The 26,726-nt window shown below is 41.0% G+C and overlaps 1 protein-coding gene across 34 annotated transcripts in view; it reads right to left on the bottom strand.

The window, feature by feature from the left end:
- Positions 1-26,726, bottom strand: part of ANK2 (ankyrin 2) — a 958,369-nt gene that overhangs the window by 326,755 nt on the left and 604,888 nt on the right. For all 34 annotated transcript variants that reach the window (XM_033955859.1, XM_033955893.1, XM_033955875.1 and 31 more), the window contains exons 3-5: positions 26,439-26,537; positions 21,563-21,661; positions 3,547-3,645 (exon numbers count right to left, since the gene is read on the bottom strand). In XM_033955859.1, coding sequence (XP_033811750.1) covers positions 3,547-3,645; positions 21,563-21,661; positions 26,439-26,537 — 297 coding nt within the window. The remainder of the gene's footprint in view (positions 1-3,546; positions 3,646-21,562; positions 21,662-26,438; positions 26,538-26,726) is intronic.

Here is a 26,726-nt window from a genome sequence, read left to right as displayed (position 1 = left end):
GGAGAGGAAAACGGTGATGGAATTTTAAAAAAGCATGGGATAAACATAGAGGATCTCTAATTAGAAAATGAAGAATGTAAATTAAAGAACTAAGGCCGGTATTGGACAGACTTGCATGGTCTGTGTTCCATATGCCATGATTTGGTGTAGGATGGGCTGTGGAGGGCATTAATGGGAACTCCACTAACTTGGAACATGAAGATGTTACTGGCCAGACTTTATGGTAGATACCCTGCAAACAGGATGGTTGGATAGGCTGGATTGAGCAAGGACGGCAACTTCAGCATTTGAAACCTACGACAATACCAGGTGGACTTTACAGTCTATGACCCAGAAATATCAAAGAAGAGACAAGTTAATTTAATCATGTATTTTTAATGGGTATAACTAATGGGTAGACTTTATCTGCCATCATTTACTTTGCTACTATCCCCCTCTTCTACAAAGCCGCATGGCAACAACCCTGAAGCCCTTTAAATCTCTATGGGCTTCGGGGCCATTACCGCGCGGCTTGGTAGAAGAGGGGGGTATGTTTATAGCCATAAGGATTTTTAGGGATTTCTTATTGTTGATCTTTGTCTGTGGTTTTATGTTTAACATACTATGAGCCTGATATTCAAAGCCATTTATCTGAATAATGGCTATCCATGGATTTTGGAGGTACCAAGGCCCCAGGTCTATAAAAGGCATCTAAAAACTAGATACCAAGGAATGTGGCATATATTGGTTATCAATCTTCAGTTAGGTGCCATTTATAGAATCAAGCCTAGCGGCACCTAAATTAGACTTAGGTGCCAGTAGGTGTCAAAATCTTAGGTGCCCACTATTTATATCAGGGTTTTCTTGGCCTAAATACAAGTGCCCAAGTCCAATTTAGGTGCCTAGTTGCAAAACATGCCCATGATCCACTCATAACCATGCCTACTTTCTGGTAGGCACCTAACAAGATAAGTGCCTACCACCCAATGAATTTAAATTTTTGCTAATTATGAGCTCATTATTGCTCATCAGTGGCACTGATTAAGTCAATTTAAAAATTAAGGTAAGTGCCTAGATCACCTAGGTACTCTAATGTATGTGCCTAACTTCAGGCTCTGTTTATAGAATCTGGGCTTATCTACCTTGGCACTATGGGGGCAATTTTATGACTGGGCACTTCCATTTAGGTGATAGGAACCTATTCTATAACAAAATCTTGGCACTTAGGTTCCAATGTAGGTTCAGGATCAGTTTGTTTGATATACTGCAAAATTTTCAAAAATAAATCTAAGCTATGTACAAAGTAAAAATGTTTTATATGCGGAGGGAAGAAGGAGAAGAGATTGCAATCAAACAAACAAGACAAGCATAACCCAGTATCAGCACAGCTAATATTTAGGTGCCTGCACTTACACTAATCCGAAGCAGGTATTGAAACATTGTCCGTGTTGCAACCCTGATATTGCTAAGTTAAGAAAAAAGAGCTCTTTCATACATTTATCACATTATTCATGTTTTGGAGATTTTGCTATGACTATAAGAAAACCTTGTGTGCAATGATTATATCTTGAGCCTAAAGTTGAGATTAGTAACACTTTTGCTGTCACACATAAATATTTTTTGTATTCTATATACTAATTCTTTTGATACATCTTAGAAATTAAGGGTGCTGAACACTGTGTTGTTCACATATTCTTATATTTCATATTGCCCTTAATATTTTTTGTGTGAAATTTTTCCCCATTTTTTGTTAGTAAGTATTCTACAATCTAGTCAAGACAGACAAATAGGACAAGAAGGTGCATTAATGCAACGTGCTCAAGTGGGGGAATTACAGAGGGAATGATAAGACTGATATTGATGCTTAGAAGGTGGGTTGGAGTTTGGAACTGAAAACATCTTCAAAGAAGTGGGCTTTGAGTCTGGATTTGAATACTGTTCACAGAAATAGAGAAAGAGGGGAAGAGGAGAGACAGGTTTAGGTGGAAAGATAATGAGCTTAGTCTTGTTCATGTTTAATTTTAGATGATGGTGAGCCATCCAGGTATCGATGTCAGACAAGCAGGTTGAAACCCAGGACTGAATATCTGTCGAGATTTCAGGTGAACAGAGATAGATCTGCGAGTCGTCAGCACAGAGGTGATACAGAAAGATAAAGAAGATTAGAGCATCAAGGGAAGAAGTGTAAATGGAAAAAAGAAGTGGTCCCGGTACAGAGCCCTGAGGTACAGTGACCAACAGTGGGATGGGAAAAACCTGAATTTGAAACCTCAAGAAGTCAGACTGTATATACAGCAATACTAGAGATATAGATACTATTTGCTTTGTTCTCAGTGTTTCTTTTCTGCTTTCCTCTATTTTAATTCTCTTGCCAGAATTTCTTGTCCACTTGATATGTCTTTTCACTCTACATCCACCACCTATCTTCTATCTGTCTCTTTTATCTGTCCTAATCAGCATTTCTCCTCCTCACATGTTCCTCATCTGCCTTCTCAATATTCCTATCCCCCCTTCCATGTGTTAAGCATTTCCCCTCTGTGTCCCTGTCTCTAAGCTTTCTCCATGCCCAGCATCTTTTCTCAGTGTCCCTGTACCATCCCTTGTCTACCATATCCCCTTTCTCCTTCCCTCCTACACATGCCTCAACCTGATGCCAGCATCTCTTTCCTCTGGCCCCACACCTTCAGTCCAGCATTTTTTTCTCTATCCTTCCCTCCATAGGTTTGGTGTCTCTTTCCCTCTTCCCCCACATCCCCTAGTCTGCTCTCTTTTTTCCTTCACTTCCCCCTTCCTCCATTGTGGGTCTAGTATCTTTCACCCTCTCTAGTATGGTCCAAGTCCAGCATCTCTCCTCTTTCTTTCCCCTCACCTCTTGGTCTGTTATATCTACCCCCTCTGCTCTCCTCCTCCACCCTTGGGTCTGGTTTCTGCTTCTGTTCCTCTTCCTCCTCCTCCTCCCCCCCCTCCTCATAGGTCTGGCATCCTCTTTGCCCAGAGTGTCTGGCATCTCTCTTTCTCCCCTCAGCCTGTGGGTATGGCATCCCCCACCCCTATTAGTCAAACATTTCTTCCTCTTGCCCCCTCCCCATGCCCAGGATCTTTCTCCCTTATCTCCTGATTTGGTATCTTTCCCCCCTTCACTTTGGGTTTGGCATCTCTTCAACCCTCCACCATGGGTCTCCCTCTCCCCCCTTCCCCTGTAAATTTGGTATCCCCCCAAGTGTCTGTGATCTCTCCCTTTTCTCTCATCCTGCAGATCTGACATTTCTCCCTCTTCCCCCTCTTCCTATGCTATAGATTTTGAATTTGTCTCTCTCCCCCCTCTCCCCAGCAACCACGGGTGCAGCAGCATCTCTCATCTCTCTTTGATGCCATCCTTGACCAGGAGTAAGCTACGGTCCTGTCTTTTCTGATGCAACTTCCTGTGAGCGGATGGGGAGGGTGAGGTAAATATTGTCAAGCACCAGCCTTGAACATATCTGTCTTTCCAAGTTTATTCTCAATCACCTAATTTTTGAGGAACAGATACATCATACACCAGAGGACAAATAATCCTGGAAGTAGTACCTCAGTAGCAGTGCTCTGATTGGCTCCATTTTCCAGCAAGTATTTCACTACATCTAGATGGTTCTCTTGAGCTGCCATGTAAAGAGGAGTGAAACCATTCTGTAAAACAAAAACACACACGATCACTCTTACTTTGATAGTCATATAAAAATCTGTATTTACATTTTCAAGAGAAAGGATAGAAGGTTATATAGTTGTGATGACAATAGTCAAAAAGCCTATCTGATTTTTGGGCTGAAGAAATGGGAACACATAAGCCCCTATTATAAAAAAAACTCCATTGGCTGCCCCTGGAGGCGCGAATCCTGTTTAAGTTCTCTTGTCTGTGTTATAAATCAATATTTGGTCTGGCCCCCACTTACCTAGTTTCCCAATTTAACCTGGCAAGTTCTATTAGGCCCATACGAAGAATGCATATGTTCACCTATCCGACAATAAAGGCCTAAACTCTTGCCTTCCAGGCAGGCAAATGGAACGATTGGCTTAGTAATGTTATCACGCTCTCCTCATCCTACTTCAGTTTTAGAAAACTGGTAAAAACGAGTTTGTTCAATCGGTTTGTAAACTAAGAATTTATACAGTTTTGCTAATTCAACCAGTAACCTTAAGAACTATATAGCTTTCCACTTCTTCCATTATGTAAGATTGTATTGATGACTTTGATTTGTGACCTCTTTGCTGATTGTCCAGCGCTTCTTGTTGTAAACCACCTCGAACTTCCATGGCTTTGGTGGTATATAATAATAAAATTATTATTATTATTATCACTGACTAAGGGGAAACCTAGATGGCAAAATGTAACTTGGCCTTCTTGCCATCTGTGCAGCCCATTATCACAGGTTTTTTTCTTTTTTTTTTAAATTTAAGGCATTTAGGGCCAGATTCTGTAACTGACACCTAAAGTTAGGTGCCTATTGCATGTCAAGTGCCCATTACAGAACCATGCTTAGCAGCGCCTAACTTAAAATTTAAGCGCCTGTAATGTAGGCTAGGGTTTTACATTATAGGTGCCTAAGTCCTTTAGAGAATCACACCTAGCAGTGCCTAAGTCTTTCTCCACACCTAAACGCACCGTACTTTGGTGTTAGGTGCCATGCGATAGGTACTACTATTAGGTGCCTATCTTTTCTTGAATCGTGCCTATTTCCCAATTATTTTTTTTTTCAATTATGAGCTTGTTAAAGCTCATTATTTAAGCCAGTTTACCAGTTAACACCCCCTTACCCCCTTTATGAAGCTGCACTAGAGGTTATTAGTGTGGGTTATTAGTGCTTTGATGCTCATTCTATGAGTGTTGCAGAATTTACCATGCTAGTTTGTGCTAAAAACCCCTAGCGTAGCTTGATAAAAGGGGCATAAATTAGATGCCTATCTTTTACAAAGCCATGGCTACCGTGGCTTTGTAAAAGGGATCCTTATTTAGCTAAAACAAATCTCAGTTGTGACATTAGACAGCTGCTTCAGGAGACCCAGGTCAGTTCGAGAACAGATCTGTAAAATTATAGGATGGATAGTTTTACAAATGATATTTGTATGTATTTTTTTTTTTTTTATTTCCACTGCTTCTATACAGCTCTATCCATGGTATTAGGCAATTTACAATATGGCACCCGTAATAAATAAAGAAAACTGAACAAGATCAATTAAAGCTCAGAAATAATATACAAGGGTCATTTCATAAATAATGCACACTATTTTTTAAAATTTATGGGTTTTTTTTTCTTTTTTTAAGTATTTCTTTATAATCCTTCAATATATTCTCCCTGCTTTGCAATAACCGAGTCCCAACATCTGGGAAGCTTCATTATTCCATCCAAAACATCGTTTTTGTTCAGTTGATGGATGGCTCATGTACCAGCGGAAAAAAGCTCTTCCAGAGATGCAAAATGATGTCAACGCATAGGTTGTTTCAACTTTGGAAAAAGGTCGAAGTCTGGTGGACTCATGTGTAAACTGTAGGGAGCATGAGGTAACATCTCCCAGCCGTATTTGTGTAGTTTTTCAATGACGAGTGGAGAGCTCCATCTTCACCATGGCCAAAAAAATTTTGACGAGCTCAATCAAAAGTCAAACAAATGATGATTTTTGCTTATAATCATGAAGGCATCATCACTACAGACGAAGTTCCATGTGGAAGAAGTGTCACCGCAGTGTATTATTATGATGTTTTGCAAAAAATGCGCAGAAACATGTACAAAACCCGACCTCAGTTGCTCTTGGCTGGGCCACTCATTCTTCACGACAATGCTCACCAATACATAGGGAATGTCGTCATTGAAAAACTACGCAAATATGGCTGGGAGGTGTTACTACATGACATCCCTCCTCAAAAGCCTAAACAAATTACCATCCCTCTTCTAAAAAAATTAAAAAAAAAATTTTTCTTGCCAAAAAGGCAAAAATAAACTCTATATTAACTTTTTTTTTGTTTACTCTAGCCATATTAAAGAACAAAAGATTACCATATGAAATTGTCCATTCCATATTTCTTAAAAATGAACTAAATTTTGTACATACTCTTGTAGTTTTGAAATTTTCTTCTTGTCAGCCCTGTTTCCTATATTACCACACTGCAAGAAGTCTCCAGATGTTGCACTGATATCAGTCAGATGCCAAGGAATGCCAGAAACTGAAATACTTGAATGCATTCAAGACACAAGCTTCTTGGAATCTTCAAACCCACTGTATGTATTTCCTAAAGATTTTGTATTCGGTTAGAGCTCTCAAGGAGACAAATACCAGGGTAGAGCATAACTCCAATGTGCGCTATTTCAAGTTGCTAGTAAATGGAGCTATCTGCTTTCACCTAAATATAGCTCATTGAGTTTTATTCACTACTGCTGCTGGGAGCACATTATTTGTACCAATACCAAAGAGGGTGTCCATAAATGTATGGCTGACATCAGTCAGAGAGTGACATCTGCATTTAGGACACATTAGCAAAGATTCAGAGGGATATGGCTAGGGTGATTTTATAAAGGGTTGGGTACTTTAAGCAGTGAAGTACATATCCACTTCAGGATATTTACGTCGATGACGGGCACATGTGGCCACATACTTATATACTGTACATGATTTTCTACAAAAGGCCAACTAGCTTAAAAGCAAGAGCAAAGGGTGCAACTATACAGTAGATGCAGGTTATAAAACACTATAATTTATACACATAATTGATATTGGCACAATCATTTATACCAGTTCTAAGTGATATAAATGTCAACACTTGTGCTAGTATTTTATAAAATAGGCCTTACATAGGCAACTGAAATGCTTTTTAACTAGCTACCCCCTTATAATCCCCCTTTTACAAAAGTGTAGCATGGTTTTTAACGCTGGCCATGGCGGCAACAGCTCCTATGCTCATAGGAATTCTAAGAGCATCAGAGCTGCGACCGCTTTGGCCAGTGCTAAAAACCGCGCTACACTTTTGTAAAAAGGGGAGAACATTTTTTTAAAGGGAGGCTGTCACAGTACAATTTGGAAGTAGAAAGATGTAAACTGATGCCACAGTAATTTGGACATTTGGAATCAGCTTGTTTGTAGCAGGACAACAGAAGATGAAGTTGAAACACAAAATTTAAGTGAGAGCAGAAAAGTAAAAGTCTTTTCCTTTCAACTGCTGGCTCAATCCCTGATCTTAAGTACCTTAGACTACAACAATATTATATACTTGGGATCTCTTAAGAAAACCATCAAACGACAGAGTCATCCAAAATCCTGCAGTCCGTCTCATTTATGGCCTCAAGAAATCAGACCATGTAAGCCCATATTACAAAAAACTACACTGGCTGCCTGTGGAAGCAAAGGTCATTTTTAAGTTTTCTTGCCTTTGCTTCAAAACCATGACAGGTTCGTCCCCATCCTATCTGTCTCACCAATTTGAATTCCCAGGCACAACTTGTTCGCTTTTCCATCCCTAAAGGGCTGCACCTACAAGAGATACCTCGATAGAACACTATCATTCCAAGCAGGCAAATGGAGCAAATGTTTAACCAACTTCATCTCAAATGCACTTTCGTACCAAACGTTTAGAAAGTCAATAAAAACTTATCTCTTTGACAAATTTCTCTGACCCCACTTCAACCTGATGTACTTCCAAAACACTTCCAGATAAACCTGACTAAACTTAGCATGCCAATGTAATTTCGAAAGTTCTCTGTAAAGTCGCTGTCTGTATACAGTCTCTTCCCTTGTAAACCGCTTAGAACTGTTTGTGGTATGGCGGTATCTATATATATAAAATCGGAGGTATGTATGTGTGTATGTGTGTATGTGCCGCGATCACGCAAAAACGGCTTGACCGATTTGACCGAAACTTGGTATGCAGATCCCTCACAACCTGGGGTGATATGTTCTGGGGGTCTTGCGGCCCACCTGCACACGTGGGAGGAGCTACAAACAGAAAATCAGATTTCACCCATTCATGTCAATGGAAAAAAATGTAAAAAGCTGCCAACGCAAAAACGGCTTGCCCGATTTGAACGAAACTTGGTATGCTGATCCCTCACTACCTGGGGTGATATGTTCTGTGGGTCTCGCGGCCCACCTGCACACGTGGGCGGAGCTACAAACAGAAAATCTGATTTCACCCATTCAAGTCAATGGAAAAAATGTAAAAAGCTGTGGGACCGATTTGAACGAAACTTGGTATGCAGATCCCTCACTACCTGGGGTGATATGTTCTAGGGGTCTCGCGGCCCACCTGCACACGTGGGCGGAGCTACAAACATAAAATCATATTTCACCCATTCACGTCAATGGAAAAAATGTAAAAAGCTGCCATTCTCACTGTAATTCAAAAACGGCTTGACCGATTTGAACGAAACTTGGTATGCAGATCCCTCACTACCTGGGGTGATATGTTCTGGGGGTCTCGCGGCCCACCTGCACACATGGGCGGAGCTACAAACAGAAAATCAGATTTCACCCATTCAAGTCAATGGAAAAAATGTAAAAAGCTGTGGGACCGATTTGAACGAAACTTGGTATGCAGATCCTTCACTACCTAGGGTGATATGTTCTGGGGGTCTCGCGGCCCAACTGCACACATGGGTGGAGCTACAAACAGAAAATCTGATTTCACCCATTCAAGTCAATGGAAAAAATGTAAAAAGCTGTGGGTTCTCCAGTTATTTTACTTAGCAACCTTGACCCACCAAAACTTTGCAATGGCACAAGGCTTTGTGTAAAGAGGTTACTGTCCAATGTAATTGAAGCGACTATCTTAACCGGAAAGGGACAAGGTGAAACCGTATTTATCCCACGGATACCACTTATTCCAACAGATCTTCCTTTTCAGTTTAAGAGATTGCAAATTCCAGTGAGACTTGCATTCTCTATCACAATCAACAAATCACAAGGACAGACTATTACATACTGTGGAGTGGATTTAAGATCCCCCTGTTTTTCCCATGGACAACTCTATGTTGCTTGCTCAAGGGTGGGTTCACCCAAGAATGTATATGTTCTTGCTCCTGGAGGTGAAACTAAAAATGTTGTTTATAATCAAGTTTTGTGTTAGTTGTATTGTATTCATTTTGTCAAATATTTCACATTATTATTTGAATATTGTACTTTTTATAAAGCTGTAAAAAAATAATTTCTTTCACCACTATAAAGTATCTTTATTTGAATCCATTTACAGTGTTATTGCTATAATTAAATACCCGTGCAACGCCGGGGCATCAGCTAGTATAAAAATAAAGTTGTTGTTGTTATTATTATTATTTTATCTTTTTGAAATGGGTAGAGAAATATTTGTGATATCCCGCATTTCTGAGTACTTTGTAAAATGTGCCTCTGTGTAATGGATTAGTTTATAGTTTTGTGTATTCAGTGACTTCATATATGATTTTCAATCCTTGGATGCCACAAGGTAAACTGCAAATCTATAAACTAAAAAAGACTTAGAAAGCCAGAAGAAATATCAGCATTTCATATCCTTGGTGTCCGTGTAATTGTGAAAGAGCTCCTCAAATGCCACTTTGAAAAATGATCTAGCAATCTCACCTCTTAAAGAGGGGAGCAAGGCATTCCAAAAAGTGTGGGCAAAATAACTGGAGGCAGATTGTCATGTTGACTCCATCTGGATCTGAGGAAACAACAAGGCAGGCAGTCAACTAGATTCAACAATGAAAGAAGACAAAAAGCAGACCATATGAAGAAAAGTAGCTTCAATCAATGCTCCTAGGAATTGGTTCCTGACGTGGCCACGTTTTGCCAGCTAGGCTGTTTCAGGGGCATACAACCAGTGGTAATGGATTTAGGATAATTTCTTTCAGTACTGATAGAAGGATTTGTGTGTCATTAGCTGATTGTATGCTCCTGACGCCAACTTTTCTTAATATAGTCTGCTCCTTGTCTTCTTTCCATCTGGATCTCGGCAGGAAAAAGTAGAGAAAGTTGTCTGATATACTGAGAGTAGGATGGATGTCTATGGAGATATGGCATCAGTAAATTAGACAGATAAGCAGAAGAGCCCAAGTAGATGACTGTCCACTGGAAAGAGAATCTTAAAACAAATTCTAAAAGACAATGGTCAACACGAGTGTAATGTGGTTATAACTGGTGGGCTCCTGCGAGCACTTTTGCAGAAGAATACTGGAGAAGTTGAAAGTGGTGGAGAGATGCCATCTTAATCCACAGTACAATAAATTGCAATAGTCCAGATGATCTACTAGCAATGCAAAGACGAGGGTCCTGAGATCTCCAAAGAAGGCTCTTACTGAATGGATTTGCTGCAGAGCAAAGAAAGAGGATCACATGACTGATGCAATTTGGAAGTCAATAGTAAAAATAGATGGAAACCCAGGATATTAACATGTTCTTGTAGGGCAAATGGAGTGACATATGCAAGGAAGTGTGTGTGTGATCTCCAAAGCTACCGATTTAGAAGTGTTCAATTTAAGGCTATTATGGCAAAGCCAAATGGTTACCGTGTCTAAAGAGAAATGTAGCTGATTGAGATTTGGAGCAAGTTGGTTGATGTATGCTACTACTAACATGTCAGCAGCAAAAATGAATCCACAAAGATCAAGGTATGAATGAGGGTAACTAATATTTTAAAAGGTTGAACAAAACATGGACAAGCATCAACCCTTGGAGGTATACCATATGGCTGAGGAAAACTCCTAAGCACATAAGAATGGCCTGATGGTGTAAATAGGTGTATTTCATTGTAGGAGTGTAGTGTTCTCTTTGCCAATAATGACCTTTAAGTAGCATTAATTGGCACCAATTCTATAAACCTAGCACACAGCATCCCAACACCTAACTTTTGGTAATCTGTACAGAATTACCCCTTATTGGGTAGATTAAGGAAAGTGCCCCAAAACCTAGGCACTAAAAAATTGAGAGCTAAACAATATTCTACAATGCAAAGTAGGGTGCAGAAGCCATTATAGAATACTAGTGCATTTATGTCATGTCAAAGGCTGGTGTAAATGCTTACACCTAAATACTGTGACCTCGTTAAATACTATGACCGTGCTAAGAAGAGACTGTTATGCACCAGTAAGGAGACCGCCTGCTCTGACACAGAGTACGTAACACAGCTATGTCGGCAGTGTGTCCTTCACAGTACTTAAGATACATTTCCTATTATCTTCAAATACTATTATAAGGAAGAATTTTATATAAGGAGATATATAAAAATATTTTTGACCAATGACAAAGTGTAAGCTGGTTGGAGTTCTTGTGGCCCCATGAGAATATGAATACCAGTCAATTCTGAAGGGTCACCCCCCCAAAAAATGTTTTTTTTAAATTATCAGCCACTGCAAGTAATGAATGGACGAATAGTTGTGATTTATACCATAGACCAGTGATTCCCAACCCTGTCCTGGAGGAACACCAGGCCAATCGGGTTTTCAGGCTAGCCCTAATGAATATGCATGAGAGAGATTTGCATATGATGGAAGTGATAGGCATGCAAATTTGCTTCATGCATATTCATTAGGGCTAGACTGAAAACCCAATTGGCCTGGTGTTCCTCCAGGACAGAGTTGGGAACCACTGCCATAGCCAATAGTACCACTAAGTTGTGTGAAAATATTAAAGTGTGGGGACCTTTATGTTTTGGATTCTTGAGTTTCTCTTTATACTATTAAGGAATTGACCAGTTAATTCGCATACCTAAATACTGTCAGCTGCATGCACAAGTGACAGAATTTTATAAACTCATCATGCAAGTGCTTGACACACCCCTGACCCACCCATGCGCCTCCCGTCTAAGCATTCCCTTTGCAGCTACATGTCATAGAATTTAGGTGCTAGGTTTATAGATCTGGTGCCAATTAATGCAACTTAAAATTCGCTATTAGCAGTTAAAGCCAATTAATAACAACTTAAACAATTAAATTAGGCACTGTTCTATAACTATAATTAGGCACTATTCTATAACTTGTGCTTGCAATTTTGTATGCTAGTTGCAAAATTATGTGCTCAAGTTTATAGAATAACTCCCTATATGACCAAAGATTTTTAAAAAAAACATTACAGGAACACAAATCAAAAGTGTAACCGCTTAAAAGTATTCAGATAACCATCAGCATAAAAATTTAACAGCAATTAGTAAACACCATCTTAAACAGGGGGATCCAGCTTTGGCCTTTACCAGGTTGGGTTTTCAGGATTTCCACAATGAATATGTACGAGATCTATCTGCATACAGTGGAGACACTGCATGCAAATAGTTCTCTTGTATATTCATTGAGGAAATTCTGAAAACCCAAAGGACTACAGCCCTCGAGCACCAAAGTTGGACACCCCTGATCTAAAAAACAATGTTGCCTTAGTTCCTTTTCTAAAAGAGCAAATATCAGTTGCCAATCTTATATCCATAGTAAGGCCATTCTAAATAGGTGGGGCAAGAGTAAAGAAAGCACAAGATTGAAGAGTAACTCAAGCAGCTCCATCTAACTTGGAGAGATGTTCTCACCTCCTACAATCTGTCAGCACACATACTGCTATATTCTCATCAAGCTGCAGTGATTTGAAAGGAGGTAGGAAGAACAACAAAAATAGCATGACAGTAATTCAGGTTAGGCAGGCTAAGTAAAAAAAAAGATTTTATAGAAAGCATTACTTACAACCATTTTAATCTGAAATCTATGGGCTCCTTTTACTAAGGTGCGCTAGGGCTTTAACACGCAAAATAGCACGCGCTAGACCTTAACGCCAGCATTGAACTGGCATTAGTTCTAGAAGCATAGCGCGCGGTAATTTCCTAGCGCACCTCAGTAAAAGGAGCCCTATGTGTTAACTTTGAATTTAGCACAATCTTCAGATAAAAAGTCTCAATTTTCATTGATATGTTACAGTCATCTAACTGCAGAATAACCATTGAAACTTTAAAAATTTGTTCTACTAACCAACAGTTCCTCAAGCCTTCCTCTAATTAAATTGGAAGATTATTGTAAGTAAGCCACATTCTGACAGCTCTCCAGCAGCATGCCATACTCACAAAGAACCAGAAGAAATCCAGAATGGACAAGTGAGCATAATGCTCTTAAAACATTTGTTTAGTCTTGCATTTCCAACACGAGAGATTTGGCGATGCACATAAGGATGGCATCTAGTTAGTAAAATGAGGGAGGGAGGTTCTAGAAGCCAAATTTAGGCTCTTAGATAGAAAGCTGAAATCTAGATTCTCTAGGGCAGCATTTTCAAAAATGCCCTCAGCTCCACAAGCAGGATCCAAGAGGCAGGCAGAGCTCCAAAGTAGAGGTCTGCACAGGAACAGGGATTGCAGGAATCCTGTGGGTCCTGGGATCCCTCCCCGGGTCTACGGGACTCCCACAGGGATCCCCCACAGGTCTACGGGGCTCCCATGGGGAATCTCCCTAGGTCTGTGGGACTCCCACGGGGATGGAACAAGGTCACCGAGGCCTGGAAAGAGAATTAGTAGAAGATAGACAAAGATGGGATCAAGATGATCGAAAACCAAAATGTCCCACCAGCTACAGCAAGGGAGATGTTCATTTTGAGGGGGCTAAGCTCAAAGTGGGAGGCCAAGCCCCCTCTCATGGTTATGCCACCAATTGTGTTTAGTACAAAATGAAGTACTTGCTGAGTTTGTTTTGGGGTTTCCAGTTCAGTTTTGGCACATTTTTCTTATGTAACCATTGTCCTGAAAAGTCTGCTTTAAATGATTTTGATGCTGTATTGTTTGATTATTTACTCATTGCTGCATTAAAAATCATTTGTGGATCTTGGAAGGACCTCTCACAAGTTACCTATGGCAGATGGTGAAACCAGATTTGTTTGCTCTACAGATATGAGCTTCATATTGCCAAAAAATCCAACTCTTTTATTTATTTTAATAAGAAATGGTCGACCTAATGTCTTTTCTAATTCTTTCCGGTGAAGTAAGCATCTCTTATTTCTGTTCACTGTTATTTGTTTATATTGTATTTTATTGTTAGTTTAAATAAACTTAAGACTTTAAAAAAAAAAAAATCAAAACTGTCAGAAGTAATTGCTGCTTTTTATGGAGACATGTAACTTTTATGGGGTGACGGGCGGGGATAGATTAGATTCCTCACGGGGATGGGTGGGGATTCCTCATGGGATCGGGCAGGGATGTATGAGATTCCTCACGGGGAAAGGCGGGGACAGAGGAGATTCTGGCGGGGATGGGCAGAGAAAGGCGGGATATTGGTGGTGAAAGTTGGGAATGGGCGGGATTTTTGCCCCCACGCAACTCTCTACTCCAAAGTTTCAATGTGTGGTTGAGATGATGGTGCATGGCAACCTTCTGGGAAAATGGTGTAGTAAGGGGGGGGCGGTCCACCCCAGGCACCATGTTGATAGAGGCACCAGCACCCCTCCTCCTCTCCACCCCCAGCTCTTCCCACTCCTCCCCTCACCAGGCATGCCACCCCTTTCCCTTTCCCCGTACCGCTAGTTGTTCACCTCCATGAGCAAAAACTTCAACGTGTTCCTCATGACTGTGTCGGCTCTCCCACTGATGTCACTTCCAGGTGCCGCACATAGGAAGTGATGTCAGAGGGAGAGCTGATAGGGTCGCATGGAGCACATTGAAGTTGTTGCTCACAGTGGTTAACAACTAGAGGTATGGGGAAAGGGAAGGGGGCATGCACACAGCAGGGGGACATCGGGGAAGGAGTGGGGCAGAGATGAGGGTGGGGAGGGGTGCCACTACCATAGGCACCTCTCACCCTCGTTACACCACTGACTCTACCTTAACTGAGATAGAACCAGGCTGCTGGAGTTAATGCTTAAAAAGAAGATAGAGTAGCTTTTAAACTACGATTGGGGTGGGTGGGATGATTCAATGTGTGGATGATCCAATGTGGTGTATCCTTGAAGGATACTATTGAAACAGGATATTTAGGGAGTCCCAAAAGAGAGGTTTCAATGATGGTGAAAGAAAGCTAGGAGTGTTTAAGAGGAAGGCAAAGTAAAAGACTCAAATTATCTTTGTCATCTTCTCAGCAGCCTTTAGATACAAAGAACATCACAATTTGAAGTGTCAGTATACAAATGCTAAAAGCCTAAAAAATAAAATAGGAGAGTTTGAGTATATAGCACTGAATGATGAGGTAGATATAATAGGCATCACAGAGACCGGGTGGAAGGAGGACAATCAATGGGATACTGTGTTACCTGGTACAAATTATATCGCAATGATAGAGTAGATCAAACTGGGGTGCGAGGGGGGGGTTGTGCTATATGTTAAAGAGGGAATTGAATAAAACAAAATTCACATTCTGCATGACATAGCAATGTGGAATCCATATGGATAGAAATTCCATGTGTGAAGGTAAATAATATATAGCTAGCATTATACATACTGTCCCAAGAGACTAGGAAAGCTGGCAAATTGGGCAGCTGTATAATAGGTGATTTCAATTACGCAAAACCCTCCAAATACCCCTTCTTCTGTTGGAGGAGAGGACGCCTGTTAGCACAAAAACTTATCCAGTCAAATTCATGTATTAGTGGAGAAAAAAAGACCTCAGTATACTGCTAATAGCCTTTCCAGCTGTTAGCGTGTGCATAGGGATTGTTTCATGCATTGACGGGAACAGAGACAAAAGCATGCTTGATTTTCTGAATTTCAACCCCCCTAACCCCTACCTCTAAGAGGTGCCCTGGTGTTGCAGTGGTCCCTGGATACCCCAATCCTTCTCCTACCTACTTCACAAATGTACTTCATGGCCCACGGCCTCCTAAATCCCCAACCTTCCTCCTCGAAGATTTCTCTAGTGCTCAAGTCCCAGGTTCCAGTGCACCTCTCCCTTCCCCTCACCAAAAATGTGCTATGAATCTGTGGCTCCCCTGATGCCCCTTCACCTCAAAGAACATTTCCCCCCAACTTTGACATTGGGAGGAAAGTGTGATACCCACTTGCTCCTCTCTCCATGCTCCCATCTTGGAACATGGAAAATCCTGACCCCCATGTGGTACATTGTGGGAAGCACTACATAGATTCATGGGCTGCCATTCTCCAAGATGGCAACATGAAGGCAGATATGCACAGGCATGGCTCCTGCCTCCCAACATTATGAAAAGTACCCTCTCAAAGGCCATTAATGTTCATTTATTTTGGAAATATACTGTCTTACATTTACAGCATTAAGTATCGATGGGGAAACAAAGGAGTCTGATCAAAACATTCCCAAGCATTTAGGGGCTCTAATAAAATCAAGGCTGCATTTGTTATAGAAAAGGAAGTTTGGCTTCAAAAAGTCATGATATAAAGTAATCAAGGCTCAGAGAAGATGGAAGAAAAAACTGTTTTTAATAGAAATGGGAGTGGGGTGGAAATAGATGTCTGAAACAGCCTAACAGCAGAAATGAAAACAGTGAAAGAATTAGTATGCACAGAAGGGTGATAATGGGATATCAAGTTATCTAGGCAGGGACCACTGGGCAGTCTGGCTGGGCCAAATTATTTTTATCTGCCAACACGCAGTGTTACTATATGTCATTAAATCAGGACTTGCTTCTTAGTGTTACATCATCTTCAGAAAAAAAAAAAAAAGAAAAAAAGTTAGAAGCCCTGCAGCTCAGCTACTCTGCACCATCTCACATGAGGCTACTGGACCATGGCCAGTATTTACACTTATGAAGGAGGACAGCTGGCATCTATCTCTGTGCATACCATGACTGGTAAAGGTCATAGCTCCTCTACAGTCTTCCACAGTATGGTCTTTCTCCATGCTTATTCTGAAGGATAAAATAGATGGTTATGTTTATGTTTATTAAAATTTGATATTCTGCAAAAATCTTACAAAAGTTCCAAGTGGATTACATAAAAATATAAAGTTAAAACTAAAAGGCAAATTACATATACAATTCAAAATAAAGCTAAAAAGAACTCCATGACATGAAGAAAAGATCTAGACTCATTCATATCTATGATGCAATAATAATCCATTCTCACAATACTAAAAAGATAGAAAAAATTAATTGGCGGGTCAGTTGCCTGTGAATCTCTTGAATTAATGAATATGTTCATTCAATAATTTTTTTAAACGTTTTATGATTCAATTCAGTACGAATAGCTTGCGGAAGCTGATTCCATTGACTAGGTGCTAAAAAGAATGCCTTATTACGTGTTGATTCCTATTTCGTTCTATACACCGATGGAGGACTAGCCTATTGTCCTGTAACGATCTTAATGTTTGATTTGGGGTATATGGGATAGTCAAAGATTGCAGATAGCAAGGTTCAGAAGTATGTAGAGCTTTATGCATCAATACTAATATCTTGAATTTAATTCTATAAATAACCAGTATCTGATATTAGGGGATGACTCAATCAAATTTACCATTATGACCTAATAGCTTCAATGCCGCATTCTGTAGAGTTTGTAACCGGTTTATATTAAATTTTTATAAGCCAGCATAATCCAATCTGGATACAAAGAACGCATGTATTAAAGTATGAAAATCCTTATTCTCAAATAATCCTCTAATAGTCCTCAGAGATCTCAGGGTATAAAAGCCTATTTTTATAACAGTTGATACTTGATCTGAAAAAGTTAATTGCGTATTGTAACCGGCACTAGAGCCTAGCCACAGGACTCCCCAGTGCCCCTAGTGGTTACAGCCAAAACTTGCACCAGCATGTGACCCAGTAGGGAGTCACCCTGCAGACACTGTATTAATAAGTAAAACAAACCAAACATCAGAACCAATGCACACAGCTTCAGGTTGGTTCTCCCAAAAGAAAATTTAATCATCAGAATGGCAAAATCCAAAAACAATGCAACTTGTAAAATACAAAGAAAAACCCCAAAAGGAAAACTCTGAGTAAAGTTCAGGATTTTCTCCTCACCAAAGTCAATACTCTGCTCTGTGATTATGCTCTTCACAGAGCTTCTTTTCAACAAGGCTTCCAAAGCCTGCTCCTTAGCAGATTGCAAAAGAGTTCAGCTGTCTGCTATGCTGCACCAAACACCCAAACAGTTTTTTAAATAGCAAAGCTTCCAGCATATCTTTTAACAACTGCAGGGAATAGGGGAGTGCCTCAAGTTTGCCTTCCACAAGCACACAACAGCTTTCAAAAATCCCGCCCAGTTATTAGCAAACTTCTCCCCACAGAAAAGGCACTCTCAGCTTCTTAAACAAAATGCAGAGAATCAAAACAGTCCAGAAAAAAAAATCCTCACAGTTTGCTCAGTCCTTAAATATGGTTGCAAAGCCTTTTGTCTTTCCTTGCAGCTTCAACACACACACACAGGCTTGTGCTGCAAATGGTGGTGTGGATCCAGCCTCTTCCACACCCAGGTCTAAGGCATTACCCTAGCTTGAGCCAGCACTGCTCTACTTGGGAAGAGGCCTGTGACTTCCCTCTCACCTCTCCTGCCAAGTGCAAACTACTGGCTTTTCATGGGAGGAGCCATGCCCTGCTCTGACTGAGCCTGCTCTCACCTGGGCTTCTCTCTGGCTCCCCCGGTGGACACTAAGGAAATCACAGGGACCAAGACAGGCACGGAGCCTGACTGGTCACAGTATCCACAATTATACCTAAATATTTAAACTTTTCAACTGGAGGAATAGTTATCCCATCCAAATTCAACGTCAAACTTGGTGCTGGAATATGTCTCATTAGCCAAAATGAATAGCTCTTATCAAGATTTACTATTAATCTATGATCCACAAGCCAGTTCTTAACTTTCTCAAAACATTCATGAAGACCATTCAATGATCATGAAATTGGGTAAATCCTTGCCAATAGTAGAATAGATCTGTTTCACAGCAGGGGAAATATTCAAGCTTACTGGTGAGGGGTACAGATATTCACAAACAGTAATTTACTATGGGGCTCATTTTCAAAAAAATTATAGATGTCCAAAAGATGGCATAAACCAGCACTTGGACGACTTACTAGTCAAAACGTCTAAGTGGACATTTTCAAAACTGACTTTCTAGACAGCTTTCTAGTCATTTTGTCTGCAGTGCATCTAAATCTTAAGTGGATGTGTTTTGGCCGGGCTTAGCACTTGGACATTTTACAACGATAATCAAACATTTTACGAAATGTCCAAGGCACAATTTGGATGTTTTAGGCTAGACCTGTTTTTAAAACAATGAAGGGCCAAAAGGTTACCCAAACTGATCATATGACCATTGGAGGGATGAAAATATGGCCCCCACACACTTTCTCAGTGGTCACTGACCCCATCCCACCCCCCAAATATCTGCATGAAACAGTAATGTCTCTATGATAGCTGCAAATACTATGGCCATTCCTAGTAAAGCTGCAAGCAGGACTCTGGAGTAGCCTGGTGGGCAGTGCAGTGGACTGCGGAGAAAGGGACCCAGGTCCAAATACCACACTAACTAGTACACTTGTGGTGGAAAGTGCGAGTCCACCAAAAAATGACTGTACTGACATATAGGTAACATCTGCAGGCATAAGGGCTACTGGGGTGGTAGACAGGTGGGTACAGTAGGTTTCTGGGGAGTTTTGGAGGGCTAGTTACATTCATTAGTTGTATCTGGATGGTGACTGATGCTGAATATCTAGATAATGCAGGGCACTCACTGCAGCATTAGGACTGCCTTTCCCTGTCCTAATTTATCTGGATAGTTATCTGTGTAGCAGACTGAATATTGCTGCTACCTTGGTAACTGCTAGCTCCACCCAAACTCAGTCCCCAGACTGTTCTGGCATATTCTGCATGCTGCTGCAGTGGTCTGTACAATCTGGATACTGCAGCTGAGTATCTTTTTCGGTGGCATTTATCCAAAGAGCAACCCAAACAGCACACCCCTGCCCAGTCTGAGTATTTGTCTATGCTCCCCAGATAAATGCTTTTCAGTATGGACTCTGTAATTATCATGGCTCAGTTTCATTCTTTGAGTCTGTGTTTTCCTGGTATTGTAAAAATTAAATATGATTTTAAGAATAAAAGCACGCTGCCTCTTCTTCAAAAAACAGTTTATATTCTTTTGTTTAAGGAACCAACATGCAAATTAATGCATTTCCTAAAGTCACTCCTGTCAAAGTTATTGAGCGAGCTGTAAATAATAAAACAAGTATAGCAATTATCTAATGAAGGCAGAAAAATACTTGCAAGAATCCCTTGAATGTACAATAACATTAGAGTGTCTTCACTATTCATTTCAATGAGATGGCTTTTGTATTTCACATCAGTCATTCTGGCATGCTGTCTTGAATGCTGAGACAACAGGCAAACAGAAGAACACCTCGCCTTGGAGTATAGACGGTCAAACAGGAAAGGCAAGGGAGGTGTCTTTTTAACCAATGATATAGTCTTTATTTAAAAAACAATGGTTCCATCAAGGATCCCTGTTTTGGCGTATATGAAACGCCTTCCTCAGGGGGACACCTTTGCTTTAAAGATGCTTGAGAACAAAACTCACGTGTGCAGTCAGGCAGCAGCGTTTTTACAGTGCTCTGAACGCTGCTGCTCGACTGCACATGCGAGTTTTGTATTCAAGCGTCTTTAAAGCAAAAGTGTCCCCTGAAAAAGGCATTTCATATATGCCAAAACAAGGATCCTTGTTGGGACCAATGGTTTGTTTTTTTTTAAAGACTATATCATTGGTTGAAAAGACACCTCCATTGCCTTTTCTGGTTGACTTGAATACTGAGACAACCAGGAAGAATGAGGTCCCTCATGGAAATACTACTTAAATGCTTTGCCCCCCAGGCTGAGGGACTTTGTTTACATTTTTGTTAGATTTTAAACCAGACCTTGAAATGATTAATTTAAGCATCAGACTCGTTGTTTGCATCTGGCTTCTACTCCCTGGATCAGTCAGGGCTACTGGCAAAGCACAGGGTACATGAGGTAGGGAGAACTGCAGTTTGGCTTATTGATGTTATGGTTTCACTAGATAGTATGGGGGGGGTGTCAAATCATATAGATAAAGGATCACAGAATCTTAGCCCTAGTCAGTGGCCAGTTTCTGAATATGAATATGACATTTGATATCCTCTTGGCTTCACTCTGTGCCACTGGGATTATCCACATTGTTTCACAGTTGGACTGCATGCCAAGAAATGGCGTGAATTTTCTGGTATCAAATGCCCTGGAATGCATGCCATCTATCTGAATTAAATGCCACACGATTGCAGAAAGAATCTATTCAGAGGGCCAAGTTAATTTATGCAGTGTGCCACTATGCTTTGCTATGGATAATATTAATTAGCTATCTTTTTCAAAAGGCATAAAGATTATTAGAATTCCATATCTGATATAACATTCAACAACCTTTTCTGAATTTAATAATCAATCAGATAGACATTTTCACAATGGTGTGGAAGGGCAAGTTCTAATGGAAATTAGTTCGACAACTGCAGCGCTCTGGTCACCGACATGACTATGATACGCAATCGCCTGCCATATGAGCTCGCCAGCTTTCTCTAGATGAGAAAAACTCCAGCACAAAAACAGTAATGGATACTGCAGGTCCCAACTGATCTGTAATGGTACAGCTTGAGCAACGTTAGCACAGTACCTAGGAGTTATTTTCATCAATCACAAGAGAAAGGTAAGAAATAACTTTCAGACCTGAGACTGTCCGTTGATATTGGCTCCTTCCTTAATAAGGACTTTAACCACTTCCGACTGCCCCGCCAAAGACGCAATGTGCAAAGCTGTGTTCCCTTTCTGTAAAGTACAACATAAAACATTTTAAGACTGCAGAAAATGGTGGCTGTTAGTATAAGTATCACACAACTGGAGGTCTATCAAAATGAAAATGCATGATGTTAAATGTGATTTTAAAGATAATTTTGGTTCATAGACAACCCCGCTAAAGACAAAGGCGCGCGCCGACAACTGAGCGCAAGATGGAGGCGTGCGCCAAAGAAAATTACAGTTTTTAGGGGCTCAAACGGGGGGTTTTGTTGGGGAGCCCCCCCAGTTTACTTAATAGAGATCGCGCCAGCATTGTGGGGGGTTTGGGGGGTTGTAACCCTCCACATTTTACTGTAAACTTAACTTTTTCCCTAAAAACAGGGAAAAAGTGAAGTTTTCAGTAAAATGTGGGGGGTTACAACCCCCCACACCCCCCACAACGCGGCGCGATCTCTATTAAGTAAAGTGGGGGGGGGGTTCCCCCCCATGCCTCCCCGTCGGAGCCGTAAAAACTGTAATTTTCTGTGGCGCGCACCTCCGCACTGCGCTCAATTGTCTGCGCGCGCCTTTGTCCCGGCGTGCTTTTGACCTGACACCGATAATTTAGGGCTCCTTTTATGAAGGAGCGTTAGCGGTTTAACGCTTGTAATAGCACATGCTAAAGTGCCGGCCGTACTAGCCGCTACCGCCTCCTCTTGAGCAGGCAGTAGTTTTCCAGCGGGGGGGAGGGGGGGTTAGCGCGTGAGTAAAAGTCGCGTGCGCTAAAGCCGCTAACGCGACTTCGTAAAAGGAGCCCTTAGAGTATAAATGAAGGAAAAGACTATTTTGAAGTCTATTGGTTATAACCGGATCAAGTTGTCTTTCATTGGCCAAAAAACCTTCACCTTATTGATGTATATTTAATTTTTTAAACCCCCCTCCTTTACTAACGCATAGCACAGATTTTAGCGCTGGCAGCGGCGGCCACTGCTCCGATGCTCATAGAATTCCTATGAGCATCGAAGCAGTTACCACCGCTGCCACTGCTAAAACCCACGTTAGTAAAGGAGGGGCGTAAGTTATTTTGTAGGATTTCAGAACACATTCAAGGAGCCAAGGACAGATGAAATTTGTGCTTGCTAGCTCAGCTTGCTTTCCATTACACAGCACATTTAAGAGTATTTCAGAAGTTCATACAAAAGGCAAAATCACCTCATTTTTCTTCAGGTAAAATATTACTACCAAATCATTTTTGAAATTCAAGATGCCCACTTGGGGGCCTGATTCTATATATGGTGCCTAAAAAAATCAGTACTGATTCTTTGGGTGCCTAACTTAATTGGCAAAATACCCTTAATAGCCTCAATAGTTGGGGGGAAAAATTAATTGGGCAACAGGCACTTAGCGCATGGTGCTTAGTGGCTCCTAATGCCTTAGTGGACATTTCTATGGGCATAGCATGACTTAGGCCCGCTACGTGCAATTCTCCAAAAACTTAGGTGCCTGAAATGTACAGGCTCTTAAAACCCTGGCCTACATTTCAGGCACCTACATTTTTAGAGCAAGAAACATAGGTGCTTCCATTCCTGTATAGAATATCAGCCTGATCAGGTATACAGTCAACTCCACCTCAGTGCATATCGGTTAAGCGCACACTTCGGTTATCTGCAGCCTACCACCACTGTCACGTTTTTTTGGGTTTTTTATATATATATATATATATATACATTAAAGTCCATGGACATAAACTCCAGATATTTACAATTCGGATAAGCACACAATTCGCTTATGTGCACTGATGTCATAGGTCCAGCCTTTATTCTTTCATGTTGTGTTCACTCCGATTAAATGCAATCACGCTCTGACTGGGAATGGCTAGGCTTCACACAGCAGCTTAAGCGCTGGGACAGCTGGGAAAGTGAGTGCTCTGCTTCTACTCAAGCTGTAAGGCGTAGCTTTCCTGAACTTTAGGCTTCAACAGCCCATGCACCATATTTAAACTCGGCCGGCTTAACTACAGCCTCCCCCTACCCTCCTCCCCCCACTCCTATTAAGCGCACACTCCATTTAAGCGCACATGGAGACCCGGTCCTAAGGGTGTGCACTTAAGCGGCGTCGACTATATATATACTTGTGCAGCATAGCTGGCGAACAGACTGGGAGCCTCACAGACACAGTCAGGGTGAGTGTAAATCTAAAGGAAACTTTATTGCTGTTTGTCACAGACTAAGCAATGGTTTTTCCTCTCTTCAGTGTACCTCTTTTGTCAAGCTTCCACTTATGCACAAATCCAGACCTGGTTCTAGTTAGGACACTCAGGTCCAAGTCTTCACAAATCAAATGTATTCTTTATCTTGGCATTCTTCTGTTCCTTCTCTTGTAACTCCTGGATGGTTACTCTTTACTCCCAGGTACAAAGCTTGGAAACAGGGCCACTCCTTGCTTCCCTGGGCTCCCCTACAGGTGCTGTTGCCCAGCCAATGCCTTGGGAGGATTCCTTCACTCCTAGTACTTCTCCAGAAAACCTCTGAGTTCAAAGTCTTGCTCCTGGAGATCCCTTCCCTTGAAGCCTCCCTGATCCTCCTTCTGGCCTGAGCCCTGCTCCTCTAGCTCAGCTTCTGAGCAAACCTGCTGTAAGGTGGCTAAAACTGCAACCTTTGTGAGGAAGTGCTCTTAGGGGCACCTTCCGCTATACCACTCCCTCCCTCTGGATGCACTTAACATTTAGGTGTGAGCGCCTATGCCAAGCATACAGGTGGTAAAATTGTTAGCGCCTACATTCCAGAGCTAAAATAATTTATGACCATAAATCTGAACTCTGTCCATGCCCCATCCTCTTGCAAATGCATGCTGGGTAAGTTAAGCATGGATTTGTGGGCAGTAATTTGCATATGTGTGCATGTACACACACACAACTGCCATTATTTGAGACATCAAATCTAAATAAAATTCATGTATGTAAAAGAGCACATAAATGTTAATGCATATGTTATAGGTGCTTTGAGAAGCCTATTCTACACAGGAAAATGGCCACCAATTTCCCGTTATAGAATGCTTGTGTACTCAGCATATATATATGGATATGTGTTTAAGTGCAAGCCCCTTTGCTAGGAGCTGGTGTAAATGTTCACACCTAGATTTGGGAGATTCATACACATGTAACTTATAGTATTCACATGTAAGCAAGTGCCTCACCCAAACTGTACCCATGAGAACACCCCCCTGCACACTGTACACTATAAAGATTTGCACACACTTACAGAAGAGCACGGAGCCACATTATTGCCATTTACGTATGTATGTGTTCAGATATGACAATGCCCAAAACAGGACTTGTATATATAATATGTATGATAACTACATAATGTTAATGTCTAAGAGCTCTCATGATGGATTGTTCCAACAGCTCATGCAGGTTAAGGGTATCTTTCATCGAGCTCGTTGTGTTTTTGAATAAACTTGTGCAAAAAATTCAAATAAAGTGCTTCGTGCTAATATAACTATTAAAATTGGCAGTTTTCTTTAAATGTCTTCTGTTGTAGAAAAATCATTGCAATACATTGTGCCCAACGGGACCTGTTTCGCCTTACTATTGGCTTCTTCAGGGGTCGAATAATAGGCTACAACATTGGACAGCTCTGCTTGCGTTTGCTAAAACAAAATGGTGCGAGCAGAGCTGTCCAATGTTGTAGCCTATTATTCGACTCCTGAAGAAGCCAATAGTAAGGCGAAACGGGTCCCATTGGGCACAATGTATTGCACTGATTTTTCTACAACAGAAGACATTTAAAGATAAGTGCCAATTTTAATAGTTATATTAGCACGAAGCACTTTATTTGAGTATTTTGCACAAGTTTATTTAAAAACATAACGAGCTCGATGAAAGATACCCTTAACCTGCATGAGCTGTTGGAACAATCAGTCATGATTTAACAGCGCAGGTGTCTGACAGCTCTAAAACATTAGCATTGTATAGTTATCATAGATATTATATACACACAAGTCCTGTTTTGGGCATTGTCTTATCAACAAGGTGGACTTGTGGCCATTATTGTTAGTTTGAGTGTGTTCAGACACGAACATATGTGACTAGAACACCAGCATTTATGGATGTACTTTACACCTGACTTTGGGCAGCTGCTTAAGGGATTACCACCATAGGGTCTAACTCTCTTTTAAGAATTGCATTTATGAACCTGTAACAGTTACATTCTGCACCATAAGCATCGCTGCATTGGCATTTAAAATGTATGATCTAGGACTGCACAAAGATGGAAAATGAGTCCCAAACCTGATTAAATTTCCTTGCTAGAAAAGATGTCTTGGATACTTTTTTTGAACACAGCTCTTCAGCTTCCATTCCTTTCTCAGTGTAAAGAGAAATGATTTAAAAATGTCTCTTCGATGAGCATCCATTCCTACTGTCAACCAATGCTTACCTCATCAATAATGCTTTCATTTCCCAGTACCAATAATAAAGTATTTCATTACACATTGCTACAAAGTCCCTGACTGAATTAGTAGAAATTACCTTTAGATTTAGCTTATTTAATGTCCTTCTATGGTACAAATTCAAATTAAGAAGAAAGAGAAACACTTCTAGCTTTCTGTTAGCAAAATATAATGTATACTATGGGCTCCTTTTACGAAGCCGCGTTAGCATATTTTTAGCGCGCACTAGCCGAAAAATTACCGCCTGCTCAAGAGGGGGCGGCAGCGGCTAGCGTGGCCAGCAAATTAGCGTGCGCTATTACATGCGTTAAACCGCTAACGCGGCTTCGTAAAAGGAGCCCTATATTCTGAGACGCGAAACTACAGTATCCCTCACCTTAGTAGCTGAGTTGACAGAGGAACCTCTTTCCAGTAGCTCATGAACCAGGTCCACGTGGCCCTCTTTGGCAGCCAGGTGCAGGGCATTGAGTCCATTCTAGAAATAAGAGAACCTTATTAGAAGCTAGAGACATATTTCTGGAGATGAAAGGTACATTTTTACCTCATGAACTGCAAACACAACTAAGACATTGCAGATTTAATAACACATGTCTCAACCTGAAAAGAAAAATACAAACTACCTCCGATTTCTCTCCTATCCATCATCCCATTTTTGCTTTATCTC

This window comes from Geotrypetes seraphini, chromosome 1 (genome assembly GCF_902459505.1).
Source record: "Geotrypetes seraphini chromosome 1, aGeoSer1.1, whole genome shotgun sequence".
Classification (NCBI taxonomy): domain Eukaryota; kingdom Metazoa; phylum Chordata; class Amphibia; order Gymnophiona; family Dermophiidae; genus Geotrypetes; species Geotrypetes seraphini.
The sequence above is the reverse complement of the archived record's forward strand: the minus strand, read 5'-3'. Positions and strand labels throughout refer to the sequence as shown.